This window comes from Cyrtonyx montezumae, unplaced genomic scaffold, assembly GCF_038088225.1.
Source record: "Cyrtonyx montezumae isolate F1298 unplaced genomic scaffold, pur_monq_1.0 scaffold_3, whole genome shotgun sequence".
In the NCBI taxonomy this organism is placed as follows: Eukaryota; Metazoa; Chordata; class Aves; order Galliformes; family Odontophoridae; genus Cyrtonyx; species Cyrtonyx montezumae.
This window is the reverse complement of record NW_027072034.1, coordinates 443,047-469,486: the sequence shown is the minus strand read 5'-3', so window position 1 is coordinate 469,486 and position 26,440 is coordinate 443,047. Positions and strand designations below refer to the sequence as shown.

The 26,440-nt window shown below is 47.2% G+C and overlaps 2 protein-coding genes across 5 annotated transcripts in view; one reads left to right on the top strand and one right to left on the bottom strand.

Moving 5' to 3' along the window:
• The first annotated feature begins 3,948 nt into the window (after positions 1–3,948).
• On the top strand, positions 3,949–16,230 carry CDADC1 (cytidine and dCMP deaminase domain containing 1). The gene is made up of 9 exons (XM_065743896.1): positions 3,949–4,039; positions 8,258–8,352; positions 9,331–9,508; positions 10,300–10,878; positions 11,227–11,276; positions 12,020–12,189; positions 12,714–12,903; positions 13,372–13,432; positions 14,899–16,230. The coding sequence occupies exons 1-9, from the start codon at positions 3,949–3,951 to the stop codon at positions 14,982–14,984; spliced, it is 1,500 nt and encodes a 499-aa protein (XP_065599968.1). The 3' UTR covers positions 14,985–16,230.
• Positions 16,231–18,628: 2,398 nt separating this feature from the next.
• Positions 18,629–26,440, bottom strand: part of CAB39L (calcium binding protein 39 like) — a 46,231-nt gene continuing 38,419 nt past the window's right edge. For all 4 annotated transcript variants that reach the window (XM_065743947.1, XM_065743948.1, XM_065743946.1 and 1 more), the window contains 2 exons: positions 25,724–25,867; positions 18,629–19,237 (listed from right to left, as the gene is read on the bottom strand). In XM_065743947.1, the coding sequence (XP_065600019.1) occupies positions 19,058–19,237; positions 25,724–25,867 (324 nt within the window). In that variant the 3' untranslated portion in view covers positions 18,629–19,057. The remainder of the gene's footprint in view (positions 19,238–25,723; positions 25,868–26,440) is intronic.

Genomic DNA, 26,440 nt, shown 5'->3' with positions numbered 1-26,440 from the left:
CTCCTGGCATGATCCAAAATCTACTGCCTTTCTGATTCTAGAGTAACACATTTTTGTTGTAGCTGAAGAAAGACATTCTCACTCACAGCAGTGTTGACCCTCTGCTGCTTTCAGCAGAGGCACAAACCTGGCTTAGGACAGCTTTGCAGGAAGGCAGACTCTTCTGAGGTGAAACATGGCAGCTCACTGCCAGGCTTCAGAGCAGAGCATGGAGTACAGCAAGCTCAGCTTTATAAGTCTGAAGAGCAACATCTCCCAGGTCCAATCTCTAACAGGTACATGCAACCTCTTCTGGAAATGCACTAACATGAAGAAGTGGCCATCTTGCTGGACAGCAGTAGATTCCTCTTGTTTTAATTAGCATCATTAATTCCTGTTTGTTCTCTTACTTGATTTTAATTATTAGATTAGCAGAGATCTTTTCATCCCTTGTGGACTGATGAGGCTGCAGGATGCATTTGGTTTTGCCTGACAGAGGTGCAGAAACTGTCTTCAAAATTAGCTGACAAAAAGGGTATCGCCAGCTGAAATTCCTTAAGCTTGACTTGCAAAGATATTCTATCTGCACGATAGAAACAAATAGCAGACATCTCCTATATGAACCAAAGCGCCTACATGTTACAGTGATGTTTAACATCTCACTTTCCAATAGGAGGGCTGTTTGCTTTTTTCTTAAGTCCAAAATCATAAAATCATAGAATGGCTTGGGTTTGGAAGGACCTCAAGGATCACCACATTGCAATGCCCCTGCCACAGACAGCACTGCCAGCTGTTAGACCAAGCTCTAGATCAGGCTGCCCAGGGCCCCATCCAACCTGACCTTAAACACCTCCAGGGATGGGGTGTCCACAGCCTCTCTGTGCAGCCTGTGCCAGCACCTCCCCACCCTCTCAGTAAAGAACTTTCCCCTGACATCTAAGCTGAATCTTCCTTCCTTTAGTTTAAAACTATTCCCCCTTATCACTATCTACCCATGTAAAAAGTTGATTTCCCTCATCTGTGTAAGCTCATTTTAAATCCTGGAAGGCCACAATGAGGTTTCCCAAATACTTTCTCTTTTCCAGCTCCTTCAGCATCTCTTCACAGGAGAGGTGCTCCAGCCCTTGAATCACGTTCATTGCCCTACTCTCACCCTCTCTGAAAGCTCCACATCTTTCTTGTGTTGGAGCCCCCATTGGATGCAATACTGCAGATGGGGCCTCATGAGGGCAGAGCAGAGGGGGACAGTCCCCTCCGCTTCCCTCCTGTCACCCTTCTGTTGATGCAGCCCAGGATACTGGTGGCCTTCTGGGCTGCAAGTGCCTACTGCTGGATCACATCCAGCTTTTTATCCACCAGGACCCATAAGTTGTTCTCTGCAGGGCTGCTTTCGGTGAGTTTATCTCCCAGTTTGTACTCGTGCCCAAATTGCCCCAACCCAAATGCAACACCTTACACGTGGCCTTGTTGAATTATGTTCCCGTGGGCCCATTTCTCAAGCCCATCCCAGTCTCTTTGGAGGGCATCCCTTCTTTCTGTTGTGCCAACCACACCACACAGCTTGGTGTCACCAGCAAACTTGTCGAGGGTGCGCTTGATCCCGTTGTCTATGTCACTGATAAAGATGTTAAAGAGTTCTGGTCCCAAAATGGACCCATGTGGGACACTACTCATGACCTCCACCTGGATAGTGACCTGTTGAGCAGCATCTGCAGCCAGAGAGCTCCAGGGACCCCTCAGCCAGGTACGGAGTGCTGATCTGCAAGGGCAAAAGCTTCTGATCTCCAAAACTATATTCTTAGTCAGTAAATGAGGCAGATAAAATTGTTTTCCAGCTAAGCACAGTTGTTTAGAGTGCCAACACAACCCAAACAGCAGTTTCCCAGCAGTTCCTCAATGGGGAAAAATGACAGGACAGTTCTTATTGCGCAGGCAAGAAGCAGTATGTCAGCCTTTGGCTTCTTGCTTCTACTCTCCCACTTGCATAGTAATGCATAAACACTGAATTCTCCTCACATGGTAAAACACTACATACAGCTAGGCCACATACAAGAGAAATACAAAGGAACTAAATATGGTGCTTGCATGAGTACCCACAGACATAGCTTTCAGAGAGGCAAGTCCTGCAAGCATACTTTTGCTGCAGTTTCCCTGGCAGAGTCCATACTTGGAGGCAAGCTCTTCTGAGAAAGGGTGATAGTACTTCTCCGTTGAACCCCAGCCACTTCATTGTGGGGAAGGACACCCACCAAATGCATTCCTATTTAACATTTTTGTAGAGATCACAAGGGGCACTTCAGCTGGGTTTTCAGATTTTCTTAAGAGCAGTAATTATTTTTAGTAGTCAAAAACCATCTGCCCTTTAACCCCACACGCTTTTCTCCAGAAAAATAGTCTCTTGATGAGGAAAAAGAACAGACAAACCAAGCAGTAAGCTAATGAGCGAACGCTGCAGTGTAAGCAATATAAGCAATAAGTCTCTTCATTTTCTTTGCACCACTGTCCACATCCCTTCTGGAATCATAAAGCTTCATGCACTTCTGATACTTCAACCGCTTTCAGGAATGCACTCACATTTCTTCCAGCAGTCACTGATTGGTTCTTTATAAAGATATTAAGTTGTGGAATGAAGTGACTCCCTTGCAGTATGTTACCAAATCTCGAAGTTATCACATTGCCTCTTTCGGAATCCATGAGAATTATCCAGTTAATTACAACTCATTCTCCCCATAAAAGAAAAGACAGTAAATGTGGAGTCTGTTTTTTTTTTCTGTTGACCTGTTGGCCCATGAACAGAGGCAGTCAAACCCTGTAGAAGCATATTCTTTCAGCAGCCCAGTCCTGGTATTTGATAGTGTGTATGCTCTCAACCATTCACTCAGCTCAACACAACAGTGCTTTAAACACACAAAACCCTTTTTCTCTTCCAACCATTCTCTTTCTATGGACAGCCCAAGTAACAAGCTCTGATCCTGCCCCTCTGCTCTGCACTGTGAGGCCTCGCTTGGAGTTCTGCGTCCAGATGTGGAGTCCTCAGCACAGGAGAGACATGGAGCTGTCATGATGAGCATGTCAACACAGGTGCTCATCATCAGCATCAAAAATGATCCCAGGGACGGAACACCTCTCTGTGAGGACAGGCTGAGAGAGCTGGGGCTGTGCAGCCTGGAGAAGGCTCCGGGTTAGGGTTAGGGTTGGGTTAGGGTTATGGTTAGGATTTGTTTAGGGTTAGGGTTGTTACGGTTAGGACTGGGTTAGGGTCGGGGTTATTAGGGTTAGGGTCAAGGTTAGGGTTAGGGTTGTTAGGGTTGGGGTTAGGGTTTTTAGTGTTAGGGTTAGGGTAACGCTTGGGTTAGGGTTGTTAGGATTAGGGGTAGGGCTAGGGTTAGGGTTCGGGTTAGGGTTGCTAGGGTTAGGGTTGGGTTAGGGTTAGGGTTGTTAGGGTTAGGGTTGAGTTAGGGTTAGGTCTAGGGTTAGACCTGAGAGCAGTCTTTCAGTGCCTACAGGGGGCTGGAAGATGGAAGGGGACTCTTGAGCAGGGTCTGCTGCGGTTGGACAAGGGACATGGTTTCAAACTAGAACAGGGGAGATTTAGACTGGTTGTAAGGAAGGAGTCGTTTGCACTAAGAGTGCTGAGGCACTGTCACAGGTTCCCCAGAGATGTGGCAGAAGCCCCATTCCTGCAGACACCCAAGCTCAGGCTGGACGGGGCTCTGACCTGATGGAGCTGTAGGTGTCCCTGTATTGGACCAGACGGCCTTGAGGCGACCCTTCAGCTCAAACGAGTCTACAATTCCACACCCTAAACTTCCCTCTCCCGGCTCCCCCCAGCCGCCCGTCCCCATCCCCGCTTCCCATTGGCCGAGGCGCCCGCCACTCATCAGCGGTTGCCATGGGGACGCCCGCGCCTCTCGGCCGCCTTGAGGGGCGGAGCCATGGGGGCGGGGCGAGCGGCGGCCACCGGCACCGATGCACGGTGCGGACGAGGAGGGGGAGGCGGCGGCGGCGGAGAGGGGGCCGGGGGTGAGCGCAGCGAGCACGCAGACCGACAGCATGGCCGGTGAGCGCCGCCACGCGTCCGCACACCGCCGCGCCGGGGCGGGGTGGGACCCGGGAAGGGCTCGCGGCTGGACTTAGTGTGCGGCCTGCGGGCGGGACGAGAGCTGAGGGAGCGGGATCTGGGCAGGTCCTGCACGTCGCTAGAGGGACTGCGGTTGTTTGGCTGGGTTGTGAAAGAGTGATGAAGAGTGAAGATGAGCGTAGGCGGAAGGTTGTTGTCAGGGGCCCCGTGTCCGGGTGCGGGCCGGTCGTGAGTGGTGTCCCACACGGGTCCGTTTTGGGACCGGTGCTCTTTAACATCTTCATCAGTGACATAGACAATGCTGGATGTGAGCCAGCAGTGTGCCCTTGCAGCCCAGAAGGCCACCAGTATCCTGGGCTGCATCAACAGAGGGGTGACAGGAGGGAAGCGGAGGGGACTGTCCCCCTCTGCTCTGCCCTCATGAGGCCCCATTTGCAGTACTGCATCCAGACATAGGGCTCCCAGCTCAGGAGGGATGTGAAGATGTTGAAGCTGGTCCAGAGGAGGGCCACAGAAATGCTCAGAGGTCTGGAGCACCTGTCCTTTGAGAAAGGTTGAAGGAGTCGGGTTTGTTCAGCTTGGAAAGCGAAAGCTCTAGAGAGACCTCTTAGCTGCCATCCACTACTTGAAGAGAGCTTATAAGCAGGAGAGGGAGTGACTTTCTACGTGGTCTGATGGTAACAGGACAAGAGGGAATAGCTTTAAACTAAAAGAGGAGAGATTTAGGTCAGATATTAGGAAAAAATTCTTTTCACTGAGGGCAGTGAGGCCGTGGCACAGCTGCCCAGAGGAGCTGTGGGTGCTCCATCCCTGAAGGCACTCAAGGCCAGGTTGGATGGGGCCTGAGCTGCTGGGTGGCACTGTCCGTGGCAGGGAATTGGAACTTAATGATTTTTAGGGTCCATTCCCAACTAAGCTCTTCTATGATTGTTTAGCCTGACGAAGAGGAGGCTCAGGGGGAGATCTTACCATTCTCTACGATCTGAAAGGTGGAGGTCGGCTTCTTTTCCCAAGTAACAGGTGTAGGGTGAGAGGGAATGGCCTTAAGCAGTGCCTGGGCAGGTTCAGGTTGGGTGTTAGTGGCCATTTATTCTCAGAAGGAACAGTGAGATTGGCACAGGCTGCCCAGGGAGGTGGTGGAGTCACTGTCCCTGAGTGATGCGGGGAGTGGGTATGGTGATAATGGGCTGACAGTTGGACTAGATGATTGTAGTGGTCTTTTCCAGCCTTAATGGTTCTATGATTCATGTACATTTTTGGGCTGAGGGCTACTGGCTCTCCTGGCAGGCAGTGGAGACTATGTCCTACTGTCTCTATGAGAGTCCCACTGTCAATTAAGAGAGTGTTGCACTCTGCAAATATCTTCTGACTTCCCTTTCCAGGTGTTAGAAGGTCATAAGGATGTCAGTGATCTCTTCGTTAACAGCATTCAAAGCAGTGCTAGTTCCTGTATGATATGGTCTTACGAGACATTCAAACTTCGAACTAGGGATTCACACACTGCAGATCAGGCATAGTTATATACTGAGCCACAACTCATGGCCGTGCCCCACAGCAAGGCCTTCAGCACTGCCCTTCACAGCTGGCATTCCATGAACACACTGTGTCTCTCTGCAGTGAGGTCCTTGACCTGCAGGAGGAAAATCGTGTCTTCTGTTTGAGGGTGCTCTATGTTAACAGGGAAATGGAGGCTTTGATGTGTTGGAAAAGAGCATGCCTGGCTTTGCTCTCATTAGAAAAAAGCAAATGAATAAAGCTGCAGATACATGGAAATGCTAACTGTGGCCTTCCTTCTTTCCTTTTTCATCATAATGTCCTCCTGCTTCTAATGATAAATCTGTATCTACTTACAACAGGAAGCCGAGCCTGTACCTTTTTCAGTTTGTTTTTCACGTGTTCAACATGTTGCACCCAGATTACGTGCAATAAACCAATAGGTCAAACTTGTTTCTGGTATATTCTATTTGGAGTCTACTCTGTAGGATAAATTGCAGTCTATTTTAGCAGTTATGATGGTAGACGTGAGGTGAAATAATTTTTTTTGTTTTTTTAGCTTCCCATTTGGGAGCTGTGCATGTGAGTGAGTGGCCAGGCTCAGGATGAACTTGAATGTCATACAGTTGTTTAAGTTGGAAAAGACCACTGAGATCATCGGGTCCAGCTGTCAGCCCGTCCCCACCGTGCCCACTAACGCATGTCCCTCAATGCCACATCCACAAGGTTCTTGAGCATCTCCAGGGGCAGTGACTCTTCCCCATCCCTGGGCAGCCTGTGCTGGTGCCTCACTGCTCTTTTGGAGAAGAAATTCTTACTGATATTCAACTTGAACCTCCTCTGGTGCAACTTGAGGCTGTTACCTCTAGTTGTATTGCTGGTACCTGGGAGGTGAGGCCAACCCCCAGCTCACCACAACTTCTCATCAAGCAGTTGTAGAGAGCAGTAAGGTCTCCCCTGAGCCTTCTCTTCTCCAGACTGAACAATCCCAGTTCCCTCAGCCACTCCTCATAACACTCGTGCTGCAGACCCTTCACAGCTTCACTGCCCTTCTTTGTACACACTCCAGAGCCTCAATGTCTTTTTCGTAGTGACAGGTCCAAAACTGAACACGGCACTCAAGATGTGGCCTCAGCAGGGCTGAGTACAGAGGGGCAGTTACCTTCCCTGCTCCTGCTGGCTGCAATATTGCTGATACAAGCTGGGATGCCATTGACCTTCTTGACCACTTGTGCACTCTGCTGGCTCACGTTCAGCCAGCTGTCAGCTAACACCTTCTGATACTTTTCCTCTGTGCAGCTTCACAGCCGCTCTGCCCCAGGCCTGTGGCAGTGCACAGGGCTGTTGTGACCAAAGAGTACTTGGTCTTATTGGAGCTCATACAATTGGCTTCTGCCCATTGATCCAACCTGTCCTGATTCTTCTGTGGGGCCTTCCTTCCCCCAGCCAGATCAACGCTTCCTCTCGGTATCATTTGCTGAGGGTGCAGCGTCCATTTAAGAGAATAAAATCTGCTTCTTTAAATATGGCTCTCAGAATTACTTTGGGTGTTTGTTTTTAGTACAAGCGAAGACAGATTTTCACGTGGGCTACTTGTGGTGCACGTTGCTAGCAAGCATGTCTGTTGAGCTCACCATGGGCCCCTCACAGTATTTGTGCATGGTGAAGGGGTGGCCCTAGCTGTGCAGTCCAGGAACTGTGGGATCAGGTGGTACTGCTAAGAGGACTGTAGCTGCTTTCCAAAATCCCTAATTTTGTTCTTCCTTCTGTATGAAAGATGCTGCAAAAATACAAGCTGAAAATGGTATTCCACTCATGATTTGCATGTGTTTAACTGCTGTCCTGAATGTTTGGGTTTACATCTCTATCATTAGCCTAAACTTCTCTCTTACCAGCGAGTGTGTGAGGCACAACTGCTTTACATCTGGAATGGCATACGCATTAGTGAGCAGTGCAGTCCTTTCTCCTTCTTCAGCTGTGGGACACTTGGTAATGCTTAGTGCTGGGCCTCGTGGAACACTGCAGATTTTGAGTAGATGAGACTCAAAGGGGCACAAGATGGTTGGTGGTGATTCTTTGCCACCTCTTTGGTTACTCAGTCACGGTGACAGGTTTATTTTTTGTTAAAACCTAAGCAGAATTTAAGAAGTCTGTACAAATACAGAAATGGGTTTCTCCATAATGAGTGTGACTCAAAGGCTGCACCGTGGCACGTCTTCCCATGCAGAGGGTGTCAGTGTAAGACCATAGCACGTTCTGGGATAGCTCTCCATGTGGTGAGCCTGAAGCTGAGACACGAGATATGTCTCACGTATCTGTAAGCATCTGTGAAGCATTTGACAACATGAGCTTAAGTTATGTGGGATCTGTTCTGTGGTTCTTGCTCTCCACCTCTGAGTAACTCGCTGCAAACATGCTGGGTTGACCTACTTTCCTGTGGCAGGGGAGCTGGAACTTGGTGATCCTTGGGGTCCCTTCCAACCCAAGCCATTCTGTGGTTCTGTGACCTTGCCTCTAGCTCTAGTTGTGTTCTTCCTGGCAAATGTATCCCCTAACCTAGGAAGAAACGTAGACTCTGGTGTGGCACCTTGGAAGGGTTGTTGGCATCTTCAGCATCTCCATGACTAAGATAGTTGTTAAAACTATGTCATTTTGCTTTATAAATACCCTTCAATAACTGTGTCTTTCTTCTTCTAATGGCAGGGCAAATACCAAGGCTTTCTAAGGTCAATCTTTTTACTTTGTTCAGTCTCTGGATGGAGCTCTTTCCTTCCACCGAACAACAGAAGAAATCACAGGTAAAATGTCAGAGCTGACTGTTAATTGGTGTTTCTGAACAGATGCTAACAGCTGTGTAACCTAACTGCTCTGTACAGGATAGACAGTCTGCAGAAAAAAAGAAAAAACTGACAGGGTTTTCTTTTTAGTATTACTTAGAGGAAAATGTGGTGGTGAGAGAAAAGCAGCAGAACAGTTCGACAACCTGCTATTGCTGAGAAAAACTTGAAAGGCAAGGTGTGACCCCAGCAGATGAAGCAAACAGTAAAAAATGCTGGTGGATATTTTGAAAAGCATAGCTACGGAGACATGGGATGTACTGTGCATTTCTTAGTATCCACTGGTTATATCATTAAGTTCAGCTTGACTGATGAAAAACCTTAAAATGACAGCATTAATGTCTGTATAGCTGCCAGTTACATGGCTAAGCACGGGGGTGTTTGCAGAGTGTCCTGGAACAGGGACTCTCCATCTGTAGTCAGAGTCCTCTTTAAAATGATTACTTCTTTGTGCACAGCAGGCCCATGTGCATCACACGTATATCAACCAGGACAAGAAAAGATAAGATAATAGTCTGAGTGACAGGTAGTTTTCAGAGTGTAGTACACACGTCCCAGAATGATTGCTGTGTTTGTGAAAGCGAGGCAGGTGAACGCTGTAGAGACTTCAAATGTAGACTGAAATGTAGAGATTCAGGTAGGAAAGGGACATGGGTTACATGTGGGGCTTTGGTACAGCTCTATTTCTGTAACCACAAAGAAACTGAATAATCTACAGACAAGCGTTTGGGTTACAGCTAGATTGCATAATGAGATCTGTTTGGCCAGCTTCATCAAACTTGCCAGTACTCAGTTTCCTCGCAACACGTGGGAATCCAGATGTAAGAGCTCGTCTAGACTTGCAGGCTTTTTCCTATGAAGCTTAGTTAGAAACAATTCATTGCTATAAATGAATCCTCTATGGATGTGATGCTAATAATCATGCATTATTTTCTGTAGGTAAAGAAGAGCGGTCTGGTCGTGGTGAAAAACATGACAATTATTGGTCTTCATTGCTCCAGTACAGACCTGCATGCTGGTCAGATTGCCCTCATTAAACATGGATCAAGACTTAAAAACTGTGATCTTTACTTTTCCAGAAAACCATGTTCAACTTGCTTAAAAATGATTGTAAATGGTAAGTGCTGACTATAGTGCAGTGGGAATAAATGTTACACTTGCCATCGGTGGTATCAGAACACCAGTTTTCTCTGTGATCAGCCCAGCTGTGGGTGCTGATTGGCAGCTTATGGAAGCCTGCACTATTAATTGAATGTGCATTCCCTGAATCACATGATCAAGATACTGGGGCTTGCAGATAAAACCGTATTTCTTTGTGCAGCAACTATGATTTGTGGTGCTGGCCTCTTGTGTGGGATGCAGCGCTGAGATCCTGCCATACCCATTGCACTCTCCCACAGCACGCTTAGCCTGATGACTAGGATATTTTTAACTTGTCCTCTCATTGCGTATTAGTGGCACAGAGAAAAGGTTGTGCAGAAATCACAAGGGAGTACTTGAGGCTTCCTTTTTCCAAGTGAGATGAAGGCAAGACAGATTATTTGCTTCCTGCTACAGGATCTCCTGGTACAGTCCTGCTGTAAGTTTTAGATTTGAATCTCAGCAGCAGTTCCCATTAGCGTTTTTTGTGTGTTGGCAGTATATCTGTTATAGGTAAGATGAAAAATTATGCTGCCACGAAGATGTTAGAACTGAAGAAACTCCCATTTTTGCTTATGATCTGATTATCAAATCAGGTAAGCTCTTGATAGTGGCATCTGCTGGCATTCTTATTGCCCAGACATACCTCAAGCAGCACCCGGGGCCCTAAAGGAGTAAAAACAGGATTAGGTGGTAAAATATTGACTTTGAGGGTTGTGTCACACTGTACTTAAGTGGCTTCTTTTGGTGCATTGTCTTCTCTTCCAGCTGGGGTGAACAGGATTTCTTACTGGCCAGCAGATCCTGAGATCAGCTTGCAGAATGAGGCGTCCAATCCTGCGATGACCGGTGATGCGAAGCTCGATGCCAAAGCAGTAGAAAGGCTGAAGTCAAACAGTCGTGCTCGAGTGTGTGTGTTGCTTCAGCCCCTGGTGTGCTATATGGTGCAGTTTATTGAAGAAACCTCCGCCAAGCTTGATTTTATTCAGAAAATAGCAAAATCTCAGCCTGACTTTAATACTGACTTTTATACCGCGTGTAGGCAAGAAAGAATAAAAGAGTATGAAAGTTTATTCCTGATTTCAAATGAGGAGATGCACAAGCAAATATTGATGACAATAGGACTGGAGAACCTCTGTGAAAATCCATACTTCAGCAATCTAAGGCAGAATATGAAGGATCTGGTCTTGGTTTTGGCCACGGTGGCTGCCAGCGTCCCCGTCTTCAGTTGCTTTGGATTTTACAGCAGTGAAGCACAGGCAGCAAATGGAACGTACCATCAGGGTTTGCCCCAAGACATTGCGAGGCACTGTATGGTGCAAGCCAGGCTGCTCGCCTACCGGACAGGTGAGTGAGTGAGCAGCAGGATGGGAATGGATCTCGTGTGATTAAGTAATAAATATGAGGTCTTATTGGTTTGCCACCTCGGGTCATCATGTATTCTTGGCACATGTGTTCTTGTATACATATTGTTTCTCAGCATCGGTCAAAAAACGTACCTGGCAAAGTCTTGGAGTGGCTGGCCTTGCTGCTGAAGCACCCCCAGCATTTCCAGTAGACTCTCTTGAATTTGAAGCTCTTGGTCTTCCTGCATTCCTTTCTCCTGTCCACAGAACAACCTTACTCTAGGATGTAATATATTAGCATGCATAACTTAGAATATTTCTTATTACCTCTGAAATTTATGTCTTTTAGAGGATCATAAAACAGGAGTTGGAGCTATTATTTGGGCAGAAGAAAAATCAGTAAGTATTTTAAAAGTTGCCTGCCTACCCTCACAATTCAGACACTTGTGTCTGCTTTGTTCTTGTGTTTCTTTTACTTTGAATAATGGCTAAACATTTACTTTGAACCCATGTGTAGACTTGTACAGTGCTGCAGAAAGCCCTGTACTTCTCACTGGTTGGTACCTAAGTTAAAGTCTTTTTCACTGCTCACGCTCTCCAGATGAAGGGGAAATATAAATCAGTTCAGTAACTGCCACGGTGTCTCTGCCTCACTTCTCAGTGTGCTTGCTTCCCTAGCTGTCACTATCCCAGGTGTCCCAGCTATGCAGTTTTTCACAGCTGCATACTGTCCGTGGTTCCTGTTTGCAGCTTTACTCTTGGAGCAGCCTCAGGCAGTTGCAGCCTGACAGCCTCTTGGGGATATTTGTTGCAAGGATCAAAGTGATATTTTTCTGTAAACGTTGTTACTGCGCTTTTTCTCATCTAAAAACACAGATTTGATTTTTTGTGTCTTTGATTATGTGTGCTACTGGTCAAGGAAGCCTTATGAAGCTGCAGCCTGCTGCTCTTGGTTGTTAGAACAGCTCTGTGCAGAGCTGCAGCAGTTGGCAGGAGCCGAGTTCTCCTTCAGCTGCTGTAACTTGATGTGAACTTACAGTGCTTGCATACTAAACGAAATGTGAAAGCATACACTGCACAACGCTTTGCCTTAGTACTCAGCTTTAACATCTCCAAATACCATAATTTGCTTACTGTTGCAGAGGAGCTGTGATGGAACAGGAGCAATGTATTTTGTAGGCTGCGGTTACAATGCCTTTCCTGTCGGATCCGAATATGCTGATTTTCCACACATGGATGATAAACAAAAAGATCGGGAAATCAGGAAGTTCAGATACATCATACATGCCGAGCAGAACGCCTTGACATTCAGGTAATGAGTTTATTTTTACCACCAGTAACTAAGGAAGAGATTTGAGACAGTTCAGGAACAGCTTCATGACAGAAGCATGATGTCACTGTGACGAAACACGGATCGCAGTGTGGATTGCAGTCACAGTGTGATTTATGCTTACGGGGCAGAACGTGGCTGTGCACAGACACAGCTGTGGCATTCCTTCAGACTGAATCTAAGTGAGCTTCGTTTTGGAAGGATATTCACTGCAGTGCGTGGCTGCCATCTTTCAAATATAAGCCACTGCCTCTTGCCTGGACCGAGCTACCATCTGAAATATGGGAGCAGGGCAAGTGTTGAGGCTGCTGACACTATCTGTGATGTGTGTGGAAAGGTCGGAGGGGCACTTCATTCCCAGGTAGCAAAAGCAAACCAGATGGTGCTGTATGCTCCTGATTTGAGGAGCAGGCACTAGGCAGCACGCTCACAGCTTCTTCCTGTTGCCACCGTTCAAAACTTATCAAGGTGTAAATTCTGAAGTTCTGTTTTCTGACTGCTTGCAGGTGCCGAGAAATAAAGCCAGACGAGAGAAGCATGATATTTGTGACAAAATGTCCTTGTGATGAATGTGTGCCTTTGATCAAAGGGGCCGGTATCAAGCAAATCTACGCAGGGGATGTTGATGCTGGGAAAAAGAAAGCAGACATATCGTATATGAAGTTTGGTGAACTGGAGGGTGTAAGCAAATTTACTGTAAGTGTCTAAAATATGTGCTGTGGAGGTTTCCTGGGACGTCGTTTCCTTGCAGATTGTGGCTGCCTGTTGCCATGGCAGTTCACCCTCAAGGTGCTCCAGCATGGCAGCTGGCTTGGGTGCTTTCATAGGCGCCTTGGGCAGCTCCCCAAAGAGCTGCAGTGGGTTTTGAAGGTGGTCAAGTGCACCTGTGCTCAGGGTGCTCACCATCCCAAACTGCACTACTGGGCAGTACTTAGTCTGGGCAGGCTCGTTTCCGCTTCTCAGGGGAATGAAAGGCCACACGAGCCTCAAGAGCTTTTTATCCTCAAAGTAAGTGTGTGTCTGAGGGGGAGCCCCTCTTTTCCCAGCTCACAGTGAGTGACTGAAGGGTACTTCTGTCTCCCTTTGCTCTTTCTTCTGTCTTCTGGAATAAATAAACTTTCTTTTCTTCTGGAATAAATAAACTTTCTTGTCTTCTTTTACCAGTGGCAACTAAATCCATGCCACCCTAATGCCGTTGAATTCCATGACCCCACGACGAGGGAAAGTAAGTGGTTTTTGATGTGTTTTATGACTGAAATCTGTAAGTAAGATCGAGCTTTAAACAAACCTGAATTCCTCTGGGGATTGATTTCATTTAGTTACATTTTTCTGTGAACACTTCTCTAAACTTAGTGAATAGATGAACTACTGGTAAGTGAAAAATATAAGCTTGTTTTAACAAATGCTTGGCACTTGCATACATTACAAAATCTGGTAATGCTTTTGTTAAGACTGACAAATGCTGTTCTGTATTTAAATCATTTCAGTCTACGTAAGCATGTTTTATGTTGTGTTTTATGAAGGGACTTGGAGTGCCATTCTTCTCAGAAGAAATTAAGACTCTGAGTCATGGAAATGAAGGAGAACCTATAGCAGTGTTTTTCAGTGAACACTATACGTACATTGTTTTTTTTCCCTTCCTTGTTGTTATCTCTGATGGCAACTGGGACACAAGACCCTGAATCCTTGTCTACCTGCACCAGTTTTCTGAGTTCAGGAAATCCAGAAGGATCACCCCTTTCCTGTTCCAAAAGACAGTGTACATCACTTCACCCGCTCAGAGCTGCATCTCGAATGTTCAGCGAGCATCAGTTGATGGCAGTGGGTGCAGTTATTTCTGCAGGGAGGAATTCAGTGACACACCTTTGCTTCATCTTCCACGTGAGATGCGTTTTGTCAGGGTGCCCCTCTGCTGCCATCTGTCACACAGCAACAAAAACGTAGTGGGACATCAGTGGGAAATTCATCCTCTACTGCCATACCACCAACATCCACCTCCAGCACTGTGGGCTGACACAGTAGGATAAGAGGCATTGCATCTGGGGCAGCTGTGGTCCTATCAGCCAGCAGTCCTTAAAATGTTTCTCAGCCTCAGGTGAAAACCGTGTGGAAAAATAAATAATTTCTGTGCTTCAAGCAGAAAAGGCAGAGCTGACAAATGCTCCAAGCTCTGAGTACTGTGCTAGGAGCATAAACAAGGCTGTAGGCGTTGCTGTAGCACAGGAATAGCTACGTACCTCAAGCTAATTCCTGACAGGTAGAGAGCTGTGCAGAAGTCTCTTTGCAGCAATTTCCATATGGATCGTGGGAAGAAAGGAAGAGGGAAGGCTTCAGGGCAGTGTTTAGTAATCACTGCATAATGTCAGGGTGTGTTTGTCCCTCTGCGTCCTAATGGGTTTCAACTGGAGAAAGATTCACCCTGTGGTCCTTTTGTTTGACACCTTTTTAAGGGGGTTCATCTCCCTAGCAGTGCTTTCTTTAGGACAGCACGCTTCCGTTTTCAACACTAACCTGTTTTCATTTGCTCTTCTTCTGCAGTGTGTTCCTCTTGCAGTGACTATTGCGTGATGCCTTCGTGGGAAACAACACAGCCTCTCCCCACCCAGTTTTACTCCAGCATGCCTGTATGTTTTGAGTACTTAGACTAAGCTTACTCTTGTATTAACATCTCACGTTCTGTTTTTTCTCTAGATGGAGTTCAGAAGACAAAATCAATGGATGACCAGCAGCACCAGAACAAGAAGCTGTGTCTCGGTCACTCCTCAATCATTAATTAAGCACTTCTGCAGTCCTGCTCTCTACTTTTTATAACGCAGCATGTTTGCACTTTCAAATAACGAAGGATTTTATTTATTGTTTGGAAAATGATTTTTAGAATAAGTTTATTTAAGATGCTTTGAATGTTTTACAGAATTACTTGAAGGTCTTTTTAATCTAGAAATTCCTGGGGAAAAAATGCTGCTTGTATTTTCTATGAAAGTAATTGGGTGGCAAATCACTGTTAGTGTGTGAAAACAAAAAGTGACATTTTTTGCTGGTAGATCAGAGGAATAATAAAATGTTCTGTCTTTGCTTGCTGTAGGGATTGAGGGAATGAATTTCTTTAAGTTCTGGGTTAGCAGAATGCAGAAATAGGCCATGGTCTGAGTAGAGTACTTGAAGGAATCTCCAAGAAAAGGGTAGAGAAGTCATCACTTGTAACTAACCCAGCTCCTCTAAGTGGCCTTTGCTTCTCAGTCCGCTTGTATAATGGAGACACTGCCATTGGGACAGAAATGGCTGCTGGATAAGTGATGTGAAGTTTGTCTCTCAAATATAACTTCTTCCAACTACCATAGCAGCACGGCTGTTCCCTTCTGTGGTACTTGCATTGCTGCAGTGTGTTCTTTGTGCTTCCTCAAGCGCATCCCATCTGAATTAACCTTTGTTGCCCTCCTTAAAACCCTGGATGGAGAACTGTGTCCTAGGATTCTGCTGTAGACTCTCTTCATTCCTTGTAGGGTTTGGATGGCAAAGCTGTGATGGGGCAGCACGCAAAGCAGTGTTAACATAGCATTAATTGCAGGGAGTCTGTTCTCACCCAGTCTGGTCCTACAATTTAAGGTAGGTTCTTGATGCTCGGAACTGCAGCAAAGAGCTGAGATTCCTTACTGCCCATCAAATAACTTCCTATCAGAACTGGGGAATGCTTGTATCCTCTTCCCACCATGACAGTTCGCTCTTTCTCTCAGTCCAGTGAAACTGAAGACAGCCTTAGGCTGCTGGGTGAGAGGTGTGTGCAGTCAGCAGCAGCAGTTCACCAGGCACGTGGCTGAGCACCACCACTGCTGTCCTGCTAAGCAGAGTGCACACAGCTTCCTTTCCCAGGACCAGGATGAAAATATGACCCTGTGTGTCACCAAGGGAAGGATGGTGAAATTCACTTTTTGCATCACACCTCAAAAAAGTGCAGTTGCACAGCAGCTCACGAGGAAGTATCTGAACTGCCACTTCTCTAACTGAGCTGCCACCAGGTCTTGTGGTCCAGAGCACAGGGGCTGAGATCCTGGACCAGCAGGCCCACAGCTGCAGGAGGTCTGTGCCTCCTCTGTCACACAGCGTCCAGCTTGGGCCTGGGGAGGATGTTACTGTTCTGGATGTCACACACACCTCATGAACTATTTTCTTCCTCTCAACAAGTTTCATGGCTTGTAACTTCCATTTGAGGTTAAAGTTGGATATCGGTGCTTCATAAGCAAGACTGTCTTTATAATCTGTTTTAAATCCCATATTTTACTTCGCCATATATTTTCCTTCCCCTTCTTGTAAGCATCCTGTGTTAGAGTGATGACTCTTGGCTTCTTCTGCAGATGAGAACGCTGTCCAGGTTAACTGCAGAGTAGGCAGAACGTGGCCGGGGGTTTCTCTCGACCCGCAGACTGTGCATATGTCATCTGCACGGCCAGGGGAGGCACTGCAAATGAACTTCAGGGTGTTCTGTTTCTCATATCTTTCTGAATTTTAAATACATTTTTCTTTTGACGTATTTTATATACACTTATGAGATTTCTGTACACATTTTGGGTCTCTTCCATTCATGTGAGAGCAGCCCTTTCAGTTGCAGGTAGGAGGTGCTGCTAACAGTTTGGCCTCTTGTCTGAGAATGACGGGTGTTCTCTGCTAATTGCTTGCCTCACAGCAAAAGGTGTTTTCAGCTAATAAATGATTCTGGCAGTAAGTACTGAAGTGTATTACTGTATTTAAATAGAAGGTCTGGCTTTAATTGCCTACATCTGCTAAGGGACGTCGCTTGGAGCCTGGGGTGCAGACTGTTCACTGATCTAACAGATCCAGGTGGTCATGTCACTGTAGTGAAGGTGGTCACCGTGCCACTCACATGGTGCTGACTCCGTGCTGCACAGCATTGGAACTGCAGGGAGATGCTGTCAAAGCCTGCACCGATCGTCCTTGGGCTCCTGTAGTGCCAATCCCGCAGGCCGCACGCGTGTCACCACCCGGACAGGACGTGCTGCTGCTGTGTTGTGCAGTTCTGCTCTCTTACAGTAGGTGGTAGCACACGGCAGCTTCCCCTGGATCTCAAGGAGCACCAAAACGACTCTCCTGAAACGCAGAGCTCCGTGAACTGCCGCTGCTGGCGGCTCCCAGCTGCGCTCCTACCGCAAAATTCACATTGGCGGGTGCCTGCTCTATCCTGCTTCAGGAACAGTTCCTTGTATGACAAAGTGTGAGGATCCCAAGAAGTCCTTTCAGCCTAAGACCACCCCTTTTTCCTCTCTCCTTCCCACAAGCATGGGCTTCCCTGCAGACCCTGCTCCCGTGCTTGGACGGCTGCCATCACAGTGGGCAGAGGACGGCACTTTCTGCTCACACAAACACCTCTCGTGGTGTTGCAGCCAGGCCACAGCCCAGGAGAGGGACAGGAAGAATTTGGCACCACGCAGCCTGGCTGTCCCAAAGGGCAAAAGGGGGAAGAAAAAAAAGCAGTCAGAGATATGGCTCAATTGGTAATCATGCCTTTAATAGCTTGCAGATATTTTCTTTTTCAATTCCAGGCAACTAAGATGTACATTTTTTTGTGTGTATATCTGACATCTGAAAAAAAAAACAATACAAACCTATGGCTCCACAATCTGTTCAGTTTCATCCCTTTTCTAAAGCACATAAATAAAAAGTATAGTTCACCCCAACGTACAACAGTTTTTTGAAGGAAAAAGCCTTGCTCCATTTTCACAATTCAGTTTCACCTTCCTATCCGAAGCATTAGCTCCAGCTTTGGCTGCACAACTGCCTCACAACAAACACAGCTCAGGACTTCAGCTGGCAAGAAAAACTCGTGACATTTCCACTTCTTGCTCTCATTCTCCACATCCCAACAAAGCCCCAGAGAACACCTTCATTCCCACTGAAAAACAGAAGAGCCCCACACTGCCCCAACACACCTGGGAAACACTGCCTGGATCACAGAGCTTATTCAACTTCAAACGTGAGCAGCACAAGGCCTGCCGCTGCGGAACCTGAATCCACACGCAAACAACCAGGGGTAGACAGCACCAGGCAAGAAGCAGTTTTGTCTGCTCCACAGCTCCTCAGCTTGATGTGAGCACCCAGCCAACACTGTCGGCTTTGAGAGCAGCTCCTGGTGGCTCGCACTGAGGCCGTGTCTCACCAAGACAGGAGCTCTCATCTTCCTCGCACCGGGCACCTGCCATGCGTGACTCTGCCTGGCCAGGTGTCTCTGTCATCTCCCCAGCGCACACTGAACAGAAAACCTCTGATCTGGGGTTAAAGAAAGCTTAAAGACAAGACACAAAACCAAAGGAAAGAAGGTGACCGTTGCTGCTTCTTAAATCTCCCTAAAAAACAGAATGTGTAACTGTGGCTAACTCCAGAGACAAACGTACTCTTTCACAGTCGTGTGTGTGTGTGTGTGTGTGTGTGTGTGTGTGTGCAGCGCTAGAACGAAGTCACAGCTACGGGTGCAGAGGGAAAGCATCGGCCCAGAGGAGCTCCTCATGTGCTCCTCAGCAGAGGGCGTGCTGACAGAGAGAAGCAAAGAGCTCTGCCCTCCTCGAGCACAAATGGAAATCTGGCAGACCGGCTTCTAGCACAGACAGATTCTAAAGCGACATAAATAATTATAGTCTCGATTAAAAATAATATATTATTCTAGCTTGTTTTCTTCTCTTAGTTTTCATGTAAAACCCCTATACTCTTGACATCTAGGAACAAAAACCAAATAAAAAACCGAGGCACTTGCTGTGCCTTCTCAAGCACTATTGTGGTGTTTAAGGGACACTGAGGAACTTAACGAATGAGATTAATGCCTACAGTGGAAAACGAGCAGAACGCTTCATGCCGTCGGCTTCTTCAAGTCTCGGATTTGCTTGATCAGGTAGTTCTTCTCGTCGGTGAACTGCTCGTCATCCGTCCTCTCCTTCTGGAAATTGCTCAGAAACTCGATGAGCTTGGGTTGGTTTTTCAACAGGATCTCCATGATGGGCTGTGTTTTGTTTGGACTGGCCACAAAAACCTGCATGCACACAAAGCAGACACGGCGGGGCGAGAAGAGGGAGAGGGGCCGTCAGTCACAGCGCTGGCCCTGCCCGCTGCTCCCCGCCCATGCAGGCTGGCAGAGCAGCACTGCCCACACCCCATCCCAGGGCACAGGGCACGGAGCTACAGACGCGCTGGTTCAGCACAACCTGGAGCAAAGCTGTGCCCGCGTGTGGTGTCGTTTCCCATCTGTTTTACTCCTTGATTGTAAACCCAGCTGCTGAGAGTGAGCTATCCATTCTCAGCCTCCCCCACACGCCAGGCTTGGGACATGCGTTCATTATCAGGAGAACGGAAAAGCTCTATGTCAGCTTTGATATCCTTTCCATACTAACCCAGGCCTAAAATTAGCCTTGCCAGCTTTGTTTTGGTTTGGAAGACACGTCACAGGCTCTGCTTCCACCCCCAGCAGCGTGGAAATTTACAGCAGGCGGAGCAGCGCTGCGGGTGCACCCACTCTGGTCTGCCCTCAGTGGGGCCCAGCAGAGGTGGGCGATCCTCAGGGGGAAATCCTTCACTCAGAGGTCGGTGAGACCGTGGCACAGCTGCCCAGAGGAGCTGTGGGTGCCCCATCCCTGGAGGCACTCAAGGCCAGCTTGGATGGGGCCCTGGGCAGCTGTAAACCCACAGCTCTGAACATCGGTGCTTTTTCTCCAGCACACTGACAATAGGAACTGGAGGCTGGCAGTGGCAGGCTCCTCCCAGGGACCCAAGGAGGCCATGGAGATGGGGGCTCAGCCAGCACAGCCTGTGCCCCGGAGGAGCTCCCGTGTGGGCTGGTGCTGAGGTTGCCATGGCTGGTCAACAAAACAGTGCCGAGCGCTTGTGCAATGACACGAATAACTTGAGCTATTCGCTACCCAACGAGAAGAAATTAAGGATGGACAGAACTGGAAAACAGCCAGTTTCCCTCTGAGTCTGTTCAAACCAGAATAAAAACAAACATCTGCTGACAGCACGGAATGGCATTTTGTCCGGCCCAGTGCAGGCAGCCCCATCGCTCAGCACGTTTTCCCCCTGCCTTTTTGCCCACATGCAGACCCCATGTCCTGCCACGAGGGAGCTGCCTGCACACAGCTGTTACATGAGGTGCGATGCACGCAGTGACCTGTGCGTGGCGGGGCCGCGGCCCCTCTGCAACGAGCGGGGACAGCTACAGCTTCCCAGCAGCAGCACCCACAACGTGCACACCCAGGGATCCCTGTTGCTTTCCAAAGTTTGAGAAATAAAAGTCTGGAGATGGAAATCTGAATGCACTTGGCTGTTTTCCATGCTGTGCCTGAGGTTTTGTGGTATGAACGCTCGGCTCTGGCTCAGCAACAGCAGCCCTGCACCCAACCCACACTGATGGAGGCCAGAAACTTCCAGCACCTGGGCTGGATAAGCCCCATGGCACTGGACAGCTTCCTTGGAGGAAAGCAATGCACAGGCCTGATGCAAGGCTGAGGAAAACAACCCAGCACGATGCTGCTGCAAGTTTCTCATTCTGGACTTCCATTCCCACTCTGTGACCAGCAGACAGAACTTAAGAGGTCTCAGAGGCAAAGCAGCATTTCAAACTCGTTCTACAGCAGGTATTACCAAAGTCAATAAGAACTCAGTTTAATAGAGGATGTCACATCCTGTTTCTCCCTCTGCACCTTTACTTATGGATTACTGTCTCTGCTATGCAAAGCTGCCAGACTGAACCTTCACACACACCACCCTGACAGGACCTCCTGCTCAGTGTCGGTGGGGACTTGCAAAGAGAGAACATTAAAGGACCACAGCCAAGCAAGGAAAATCGATTCTGCAAGTATGGACCCAGCAGCCTCATGCAGCCCTGTGAAGTTCTGCTTGTAAACGGGTCCCCCCCCCATTGCCAAAAGATGGAGATCAATCTCTGTAAACAGCAGTCATTACAAATGCCTGCTGGGACATTTTCACTGAAGCTACAACACTTCAGGGAAAGTCTCCTTCACCTACAGCTCTTTTATAAGGGCCTTAATTCTGATACATGAGAGACCTAAAACAAAGAGCATTCATATAAAAATTCCAACCCTAAAAATAGCCCTTTCAGCACCGTTCTGTGAATGTTTTTAAAAGGACTGGAATGAAAAACCAACTGAGAAAAAGTTGCCCCAAGTGGAACCCTGACTCTCTTCTGCACGAGAAGTCATACACCAAAATCACTCAGCTAGAGAACCCACCCTCACCTCCCTACCATCAACCAGCAGCCAACACTGTCCTCGGGGAGCCAGCAGAGGTGAGCACGGCGCTGGGACACCCTGCACAGAGTCTTTAAAAGACTTCAACTCGGGCTCCTGTCGCTTGCCATGCAATGCTTTGCCCTTTACAACTGCTCCAGCACAGCTGGCTTCGGGGTCAGGTCCAGGGGCAGTCGGGGCGGCCCCATTATGTGACTGCACAGAGCAGGCTGCAGGCAGCGCCGTGTGTGCATGAAGGGAATGGAGGAATGAAGCCGAGGTCACAAAACACAGTGTACTCACTCTATTTTTAGACGTACACGGTAAAATATATCTTGCTATATGTCTGCTTGAGAAGAAGGATTACATAATCCCAAGCCAGAGCGTTGTGGTCAACAGCTCTATGTCCAGGGGTCCGTTCTGGGACCAGTACTCTTGAACATCTTTATCAGTGACACACATGATGGGATCGAGTGCACCCTCGGTAGGTTTGCAGACAGCACCAAGCTGAGTGGTACAGTTGCCATGACAGAAGGAGGGGATGCCATCCAGACAGACATGAACAGGCTGGAAAAGTAGACCCACGTGAACCTAATGAGGTTCAACAAGGCCAAGCGCAAGGTGTGCTACTTGGGCCAGGGAAATCCCAGATACATGCAGACTGGACAAACTCACTGAGAGCAGCCCTGCCAAGGACTTGTGGGGTCCCAGTGGACAAAAAGTTTAACATGAGCCAGCGGTGTGCACTTGAGGCCCAGAAGACCAACTCTAATCTGGGCTGCATCAGCAGAGGGGTGGCAGCAGGGGGAGGGAGGGCACTGTCCCCCCTCTGCTCTTGTAGCCATACTGCAGTACTGCATCCAGCCCTGGAGCCCCTAGCACAAGAAAGACATGGAGCTGTTGGAGAGGGTCCACAAAGGACCACAGAGATGTTCAGAGGTCTGGAGCACCTCTCCTATGAAGAAAGGTTGAAGGAGTTGGGTGTGTTCAGACAGGAGAAGAGAAAGCTCTGGGAAGAGCTCACTGCAGCCTTCCAGTACTTGAAGGGACCTTATACGCAGGAGGAAAATCAACTTTTTACACAGTTAAACAGTGACAAGACAAGGGGGAATGGTTTTAAAGTAGAAGAGGGGAGATTTAGGTTAGATGTCAAGGGGAAGTTCTTCACTGAGAGCACAGTGAGGCCATGGCACAGCTGCCCAGAGGAGCTGTGGGTGCCCCATCCCTGGAGGCACTCAAGGCCAGGTTGGATGGGGCCTGGGCAGCCTGAGCTGCTGGGTGGCACTGCCCATGGCACAGGGTTGGGACTGGGTGGGCTTTAAGGTCCCTTTCAGTCCAAGCCATCCTATAAAATACTGGCTAATGTCCCCCCCCACACACACCGTGGGACATCCAGCTCAATATAACCAACAGCCTTCAGGGTGATGCTGCAAGGCAGAAGCTCCATCTTGCTACAACAACAACAGGAGGAGGAAGAAGCTGGGAGGAAGATCAAACATCTCCTGAGATGAAAATGGAAGGAAGCACTGCAAGAAGACACTGTCTATCCTCGATTTCCCACTCAAAGCATCCCAGCTGAGCAGAATGCTCTCAGAGCAAAAAGGATTTTTCAGCACCAAACAAACTGCCAAGTATTTTTGCACCTGTGGTGCTCATCATTCCTGACTCTCTCACAGTTTTGAATCCTCAGTCCTTAGAAATTGCCTCATAAACTCACATCTTTTTTTTAGACTGGATGAAGCATAGGAGAGTTAGAACCCAAACGCTTACAAAACAGGCACTTTTTCATTTCAAAGGTGAAATGGTGAAACATCTACATCGGGTAATTTAAACTCAAATCTTTTGGCAGCTCAGAGAGAGCAGCAATACCCACTTCTCAGCAGGTCTTTGATTTCAGATCACTGTGGGCAGTGTGCTGTAATTTCAACCAGGCTGTAGAAGTATTTTGTGAGCACAATCTAAAAATGCAGGAACAGTTTAAAATGTATGAGATTAAAAGCCAAGGACCAGAGTTCTCTTCCAGTTACACTAGCACAGAATTATTACAGGTGATAAGAGAACTGTGCTCAGGGATACTAACCCAGAAACAGTGAGCAGGGACACTGTAGAATAGGACAAAAGAAAGGAGCAGTGTTCCCTCATTCTCCTGAATATTTAAGTCTTTCCTTTACTAGTTCTCCAGCAATGTGAGTTTCGATTTGAAAAGCCACGTCAGAGGAAAATGCTCTTCTCTGACCTTCTCTACAAAGCTAATTCACAACAGGGTTTTCTATATCATATTCCATACCTCCCCTGTCCATCTGGGAGAAGCTGAATGCTTTTAAAATGCAGGTAAGCCAGCCCCTCAGTAAGGACCTGTAAGGGAGCTTTGCTTCACTTCTAGAGTTACTCTGCTGTGATAAACAAGCCATTTCCAGCTGATTGGGTTCTGCTCTGAGTCTGCAATTCCCACACAATGAACAGGGAGCATACAAGATAGCAGAAGGCACTGCTTCAATGCTGTTGATGGGTGCTGCTGGGAAAAAACAGCACCATCCCATGGAGGACAGTATCTGAGGACAGAGTTTGGTGCTTTGAACTGAAAAGACGTAACATCGCCATCATGCACTATTTATTTTGCTCAACGTGATGTCCATGTGGTAGTAACTGCAAGTGGTTGAGCAAAGCAGAGTCTACAATCCCTGCACTGTTATTGGAAATGGGATGTGAGCTGTGGGTAAAGGAAAAGAAGGAAGGAATGAGAAGGCAGAAGGGGAGCAACAGCAACGAGTGACACCATTGCACACTGGAATCATTCTGAATTATTCAAACTCCCTTCAAATGTTTCTTTAAATAGTAAATTCAGCTCTTCCCTGGGCCTAGGCCGTACCTATCATTAATTCAGGATCAGCAATTCACGTGTTTCGTACACTCAAATATGGCATTTATTCACAGAATGGCAAACAGAGGGCAAACCTCCAAACCCTTCCCTCCACAGGCATCTCAAAGCTGCAAGTGTTTTGAGCCTGACTGCTCTCATATCTTAGAGACACAAACCTCCTGAAAAGGAGAAGTTACTCACGGTGTTTCTGCTGACTATGGCAGAAGTCAGCAAGGAAATAACTCACCAAGCCTATTTCAGGGAGAGATTTTTTCCTTTTCTAAGTTTGTTCAAGTCTTTTTTGGGGGGGGGGAGGAGGGAATGAAAAGCTCTCTGGAGAAACTGTACATCCTCTAGGGATACGTGATGAAGATCTGAAAGCTTTTTGCCAAATCAGAAAGGGCAGAACTACAAAACTCCACCTGTCACCATGGATATATGTGCAGGGTGATGTAACCTTGTCACAATAGCATGACTTCTGTCATGATCTGGGATCTTTCCGAACCATTCTGGGGGAGGTTATCCTCACAGTTTTAAAACATTATAGCAACAACATTTGCATAGTTTGAAATTATTGTGGCAATTGCAAAGGCAGCCTTGCATAGGAACATTTCAAGTCACTCTCTGATCTACAGCAGAGAACTTTTTTGAGAGGCAAAGTGATCTTTTCACCATGCAGTATGAAACACTTCTGGAGAAGGGGAGGCTCAGGGAAGACCTCATTGCTCTCTACAACTGCCTGAAAGGAGGATTGGCCCCTTCTCCCGTGTAACTAGCAATAGAACTAGAGGGAATGGCCTGGAGTTGTGCCAGGGTAGATTCAGTGAGGTGCTGGAATGGGCTGCCCAGGGAGGTGGTGGAGTCTCCATCCCTGGAGATGTTGAAGAAACATTTAGACACTGTACTAAGAGACATGGTATAATGTGGAAGTATGGTTGGTAGGTGGGCGGTTGGACTGATCTTGGAGGCCATTTTCGATCTTGGTGATTCTACAATTCTGTGATCGTAATGAAAAGAAGGACATTATTAAGGTCTGGTAATTATTTAAGACTTAATAAATGACAAGTGCAAAAGGATGAAAAGACTGAACTCACTTTGAACGCGATTTACAAAATCTTTCTAATACCATTCACTCTGCAAGTACTAGTACCATCTACTTTTGGTCTTAACTAAAAATGTTAAGACACTGTGGGGTTTTGTTGTTAAGGTACTTTCCAACCCTAGACATCCTATGATTCTATGAAAACAGAGGTTGCATGGTGGAGAGGTTTTCAAGGAGGACATTCTCAGACACTTGACATGGCTGTAAACCCCAACCTTTAGCCTTACTTTTCTGGGTTTTCTCTTGGCCACCTTGAAAGACACTTTTATGAGCAGAAAAGAAAGACTGCCACCCTTACAGTTCATGCTTGCTCACCTTGAACACATGGAATGCTTCAAATTGAATGTTGGGGCTTTTGTCTCGCAGCAAGTTCATCATCAGCTTTAGATTCTCTGGTTTGCTGATATATTTTGTCATGATGGCAAAGTTGTGTCTGTCTAGAATCAATTCACCCAGCAGCTATAGAGACAATTACAAAATAAAACAGCATTTTCAGTTTATCATGTGATTTTTTAATGGAAAAAAAAGCAGCATACGTTAGTGTTTGCCTAAATTCCCTAGGCCTGTTATCATGCAGTCAGTTACTTAATGCCCATCCTTCAAATGTTATAGTAGAGGTTACCATATATGGAATGAATGGAACAAGAGTTGGTATGAGCCAGCTAGAACAGAAGCAAGTATAGTGCAACTGCCTCACAAAGACACCCTTCGTTTCAGTGAGGTGTTACAGGAACACACCTATGTGTTCCCACCTTCATTCCAGTGCTGCAGCAGCAATAGACAAGCATGGACTGTGATGTTATTCCCAAGTTTGTTTTAACTCACATGCTGAACTGAAGTACAAACTTGAGGTCAAAGGAAAAACAAAGGTGCTTATTCCCTGGAAACAGTCCAACACTTCACCACAGATTCAGGAAACGAAATCTATAGGAAGCTCTTGTGCTCTGCATGAAGATCATCCTCGAGCATTTCTTTTTATTGTTTTTATAAAGTACACACTTTCTTCACTACCATACATGCATTTTGATATTT

Bases quoted from the DNA above. Each gene is read 5' to 3' on its own strand.
- CDADC1 (XM_065743896.1), top strand. From the start codon at position 3,949: ATGCACGGTGCGGACGAGGAGGGGGAGGCGGCGGCGGCGGAGAGGGGG. The intron at 9,509-10,299 runs GTAAGTGCTGAC...CTTCTCTTCCAG, and splicing joins CTTAAAAATGATTGTAAATG to CTGGGGTGAACAGGATTTCT. The intron at 10,879-11,226 runs GTGAGTGAGTGA...TATGTCTTTTAG, and splicing joins GCTGCTCGCCTACCGGACAG to AGGATCATAAAACAGGAGTT.